This window comes from Pinus tabuliformis, chromosome 7 (assembly GCF_031772625.1).
Source record: "Pinus tabuliformis cultivar Carrire ecotype Pingquan chromosome 7, CPIR1, whole genome shotgun sequence".
NCBI classification, from domain to species: domain Eukaryota; kingdom Viridiplantae; phylum Streptophyta; class Pinopsida; order Pinales; family Pinaceae; genus Pinus; species Pinus tabuliformis.
In genome coordinates, this window is record NC_142293.1 from 1,505,809,068 (window position 1) to 1,505,814,709 (window position 5,642).

The 5,642-nt window shown below is 37.3% G+C and overlaps 1 protein-coding gene across 1 annotated transcript; it reads right to left on the reverse strand.

Annotated features, from left to right (window-relative positions):
* Window positions 1-1,874: 1,874 nt before the first annotated feature.
* Window positions 1,875-2,831, reverse strand: LOC149253550 (uncharacterized). Its single transcript, XM_089454528.1, has one exon. The coding sequence runs from the start codon at window positions 2,829-2,831 to the stop codon at window positions 1,875-1,877; it is 957 nt and encodes a 318-aa protein (XP_089310654.1).
* Between the last annotated feature and the right edge of the window lie 2,811 nt (window positions 2,832-5,642).

A 5,642-nucleotide genomic window follows, 5' to 3' on the forward strand; every position in this document is an offset into this window, starting at 1 on the left:
TCCCCATCCCTTCTGATCCTTTTTCTCATCTATGTGGGGGCCAGGCCGTGGAGATGCTCTGTTAGCGTGATCCATTCATTGCGTAGGTGGTCCGACACTACCACGCTCTTCCAGCCCGCCCAAGACTCATCGTGCCATAGTGAAATATCCCAGAGAGTGCGCAGCCCGTTGATGTTCATCCACGTACGCAGATCACTGATGGCAGTTCTGTTTTCCATAGGCTCCATGTTCATTATTCTATCAGACCAGATGTTAATCCTCCTGCCATTCCCGGGGATCCAGAATGAGTGCGTTCTGATTAGAGGGCCTGCTTTAGCGTATAGTTTGAGGAATGGCGAGTTCTGCTTGAGGAGTGGTGAATTCTGAACCTGAATTTCATTCTCTAAACATCTTAACTGAGGTCCTCTGAAATACTTTTTCCATAAAGCGAGCTGAGCCCATCCAGGTTTGGGCGCAATGATCCTCCAGATGGTCTTTGCTGCCATAGCCATGTTCTGGTGACCTATGTTCTTGAAATTCAGATTGCCTTCCCACAACGGCTTGGCAATAGTTTCCCAGTTGATGAGAGGGATTTTCCTTTCATTTTTCTTTCCACCCTTCCAAAAAAACCTGCGCATAAACTCATCCATCTTGTTAAGAATGGTTATTGGAGCAAGGAGTCCTGCAAAATGGAATATTGGGAGGCTGGAGAGCACAGATTTCACAAGGACTGACTTGCCAGCAGCGTTGAGCCAGCGGAAGCCCCAGGATTGGATCCTAGACTTGAATTTTTCAAGCTGAGGATGCCAGTCTTTGACAGAGAGCCTTTTATGACAGACAGGGAGGCCCAGATATTTAAAAGAGGTCCAGGAGGATGTGGCAACAAAATCCAGACATCTAGAGATAGCAGAGAGAATCCTGGGCGAGGTATTCCAGTTGTAAATATGCCATTTGTTCTTGTTAAGAGCGCTGCCAGAGGCCTTGATGGAGACATCCAGGGCAGCTTTAAACTTAGAGGCAGAGGAGAGGGTGGCACTGCCTAACAACAGGGTATCGTCCGCAAATAAGGCATGGTTTAAGCTTTTAACCCCTCTAGCTATACACAGACCATTGATATCATGATCTTGCATCTTTTTATCTAACAGAAAACTGAAGACAGAGGCTTGAATGACAAAGAGCAGGGGGGACAGGGGGCATCCCTGCCTGAGGCCTCTCGAGGCTTTGAAAAATTCAGTGGCTCTTCCGTTTACAAGGGGGTCAATCCAAGGCTCTGAGATGCAAGCCCGGACCCACTTTATAAAATTTGCTCCAAAACCAAATTTACACATAACTTTTAAAAGAAATCTATGGTTGACTCGATCAAAGGCATTTGCTAAATCGAGTTTGATCACCATACCTTGTTCCTTTCGGAGAAGACTTGAATGTATTGCCTCTTAAATGAGAGTGTAGTTGTCCACGATTTGCCTTCCCTGTATAAAGCCTCCTTGATTTTCTGGAATAATTTTTGGCAGGATGGGCTTTAGCCTGTTTGCAATGACCTTGGTAATTAATCTGTACCTAGTGTTGCAAAGCGAGATCGGGTGAAATCTGCTGAAATTGTTGGCACCTTTTTCCTTTGGTATGAGAGCTAGGAAAGCATAGTTTGTGCTGCCTCCTATTTTTTGAGAATTTTGAGACTTTTTTACCATTTTAAGAAGGTCCTTTTCAACAATCGGCCAGCAGACTTGAAGAAACCTGGCAGAGAAGCCATCTAGTCCCGGGGCCTTGTCCGGATCCATGTCAAAGAGGGCTTTTTTAACTTCCTCTTTAGTGATTTTGGCCTCTAGAATCCTGTTCATACGAGGAGAGATTTCTTGAGGGATAATGTCTAGCAGCTCTTGGTGTTGGAGCGGCTCCTAATCATCAGTGTATAGATTTTGGAAATGTAAGAAGGCTGCTTTCTTGATGTCTGCAAATTCCTTGTGCGTATCATTATCTTCCTTGATCTCAGAAATAGTGTTAAAGCATTTCCTAGCCTGGGCTTGCCTATGAAAGAAGCCCGTATTCCTATCCCTTGCTTTAAGCCACATATTTCGCGATTTTAATCTCCAGTATTCTTCTTCGGCCAAGCAGGCCTTATGATAGCTCTGCTGTAGCTGAGTTTCTTGGTCTATCATCTCCTCTGTAATTATGGCGCTCTCCATGCAAGTTTGATGAGAGGCAAGAGAGGATTTGATGACTTTCCTTTCTGTTGCAGGATTTGGAAGGGTTTTTGCCCAGCGTTTCAAGACTCCTTTTACCCTTCTGAGCTTTTCCTCCCAAATGAAGAAAGGTGAGCCTTTAACAGGCTGGCTCCAACAGTCTTTGATTGATTGCATGAAAAGGGGCTCCTTTACCCAGAGGGGACTGAATCGGAAGGGGATGGGGCCCAGATCTAGGTGGGCAAGTAGCTCTAGCTTTACTGGCTTATGATCCGAGATGCTACAAGGAAGAATGTGCATTCTAGATTCTAGACCAAGTAGCAGGAAAGAACTTTGGATGAAAAATCTATCTAGCCTGGCAGCAATATGCCCAGGTCCTACTCTTTTGTTAGACCATGAGAACTTCCCTGTTGAGGGCTTGATGTCCAGCAAGTCCCAATCTTGTAGAAGATCCTCCGCCCATTCTCTTGCCGGATCTCGAACTATGCTTCCTCCCTTCTTCTCAGATGAGTGGAGAGTGAGATTGAGGTCTCCAGCAATGGTTGTATTTTCTAGACTTATCAGATCTGCCTGTCGTTTTATAGAATCCCAGCAATCCTTTTTCTCCCTTATATTGATTGGAGAATATACATTGAGGAGAGTAATGATTTCCTTTGTGTCGAGGCTCTGCATTTTTAGCAGCAACCAATGAGTGTTACTTGCTTCAAAGGTGAGTCCATATTTATTGGAGTAACATAGAGTACCAATCCCTCCTGAGGCACCCTTGGCTGAAATTGCTCTTGCTTCGCTTTTAGGCCACAAATTTTTGTCATTATTATTATTATTATTATTTTTTTTAATTTTTTTTTGTTAATTGTTTTATTTTTTCTTAAATTGTGTTGTATTTTTTAATTATTTTCCATTTTTTTGTTTAAATTTTTAAATTTTACGACTAAATTTTTAATTTTTTTTACATTTTACAGTTTTGTTTTGTCTTTATATATATATATATATATATATATATATATATATATATATATATATATATATATATATATATATATATATATATATTGTCTTGTTTTTTATGTTTTATTACTTGTATTATTTTTGTGTTTTTTTTTTTAATATTTGTTTTCTTTTGCATTATTTTTGTGTGTGTGTGTGTGTGTGTTTTTTTTTTGAATATTTGAATTTCTTAAGGATTTCTGCTCTACCATGGGTATGATTGTTAACACTGACAAAACAAAAGTTATGATTATCAAATCCAAGAAGGAAACTTACGCTAATTTTATGTATGACAATAATAACTTGGAGGAAGTGTATCCTTACAAGTACCTAGGAATTGATATTCATCACAAGCTCAACTGGAACCATAACATTGAGAAAAGCATTAATGGGGGGTGGAAAGCTTATTTTGGTCTTGAAAATAATTGTAAAACAGCAAACCTCGTAATGTGGAATAAAAAGAAGTTCCTCTTTGAAATTTTAGTCACTCTTGTTATCTTATATGGCTGTAAGGTTTGGGGTTGCAGCATCTCTAGAGAATCATGGAGAAAGATTGAGCAAATCCAGAAGCGTTTTATAATTTATAACCTGAAAATTAAAAGTAATACACCCTATCCTATTCTCCTTATAGAAGCAGGTATTTCCCCTATTGAGAGCCTAGCTATGATTATGTTTCTGCTGTACAAGCACAAACTCAATAACATAGACGATCATAGACTTCCTAAGCTAGCTTTAAATTCCAGCCAAAACCACCTAAGGCTCAATCGGGGGTGGCATAAAGACACAAGGGCCTGGTTAAACTATTGGGAGATCAACGAGAATGATGCATTGCAAAACATAAATAACATTAAAGATATTGTTACTTCTAAGTTCAAAGAAAAAATGTGGTGTGATAAAGATTTCGCGGCTAAAAGAAAATTAAGTTATTATAAGAAGGTCATCAACCCCACCCTAGAAGATCAAAAGTATCTCTCTATTTTAACTAGCTCAAAGAAGAAAATTAATATAGCAAAGATTAGAACGAATTCTCATGAGCTCCATAGTGTAACAGGTCGTTGGGCAGTTCCTAAAACGCCATTGATGGAAAGGATCTGCCATATATGTGAGAATAGGAACATTGAGGATGAAAACCACTTCCTCTTAGAGTGCCTCGCATACAAGCACATTAGATCTCAGTTTCACAATATTTGTTACAATATTGACCTTCCTAGCCTTTTACAATGTCAAAATTAAAGTGAGCTCGGGAGGCTTCTCTCCAAGATTTTTGAGCATAGGAATAAAATCTTAAATCAAAATAAATAATTTGTTTATTTAGGTCCGATAGACCAATGTTTGGTCTCAGTGGACATTAACCACCACCACCATCATCATCATCATATATATTACGAGTTAATCTTGTTTTTACTCTTTTTTTGTTTTTTGTTTTTGTTTTTGTTATGTTTTTTTATTTTATTTTTGTTATGTTTTATTATCAACATGAAAATCATCAACATTAAAAAAATATCTACATTTAACACATTAGAAAATTTAAAGTGTAAAAAATAAGCCCTCTAAACAAAAAGGGTTGATATTGCATTAACACTTTTCAAAATCAAGATGTAAATCACTAACAAAAAAAAATGTTCATACTAGATACATAAAAAAATTTAAAGTGTCAAAAATAAGCCCTCTAAAAAAATTTGTGTTGATGTTGCATCAACACTTTTCAAAATCAGCATGAAAATCACTAAATTTATAAAAAAAATGTTCATACTTGATACATAAGAAAATTTAAAGTGCCAAAAATATGCTCCAATTTTATTTTTTATTTTATTTTATTTTTATTTTTTTAATTTTTTTTTTATTCTGAATCACCACTTTTCAAAATCGAGTGATTTTTTGCTACCTCAAAAAAACGGGTACTAGGTCATTTTCTCGTTTGATCAGTAACTATGTTTAATATTAAGGTACATGTCAAAGCATATTTTTTGAGCCTACACATGAGTTTAGTTTTCATCTTTTTATGCACATGGCTTCGTTGGAAGTATTCTTACACTTAAAAGGGATTTTGTTTTTTCAAGTGGAGAAGGATAGAAATAAAAGAAATAAAAAATGGAAAAAGAGAAAAAATGGAAAAAAATAAAATCTCAGGTGAAAACCTCTTTTAAAGCGCATGAGATTGACTTACTGATTGAAAACCTCCATGAGGCGGTCAATGGGTTGGAAAAAAGAGAAAAAAAGAGAGAGAAAAAATATCATAGGTGAAAACCTCCTTTGAGGCACCTAAGCAGACCTACTAGTTGAAAAATTCATTGAGGCAACTAGTAGGCCTAATAAAAGAGAAAAAAAATGAAAAAATGAAAAAGAAAAAAATTATATGCTCCATGTATCTCTCTTCGGATGAATGCAGATGCTCTCCAACCTTGGCAAGCAAAAAGAACAAGTTAACACAAAAAGAAAAAATTGATCGAAAACCTAGTTAAAGGAAGTAAAACTTGGTTTTTTCTCCTCCTTTGC

Bases quoted from the DNA above. Each gene is read 5' to 3' on its own strand.
- LOC149253550 (XM_089454528.1), bottom strand. From the start codon at position 2,831: ATGCAGAGCCTCGACACAAAGGAAATCATTACTCTCCTCAATGTATAT.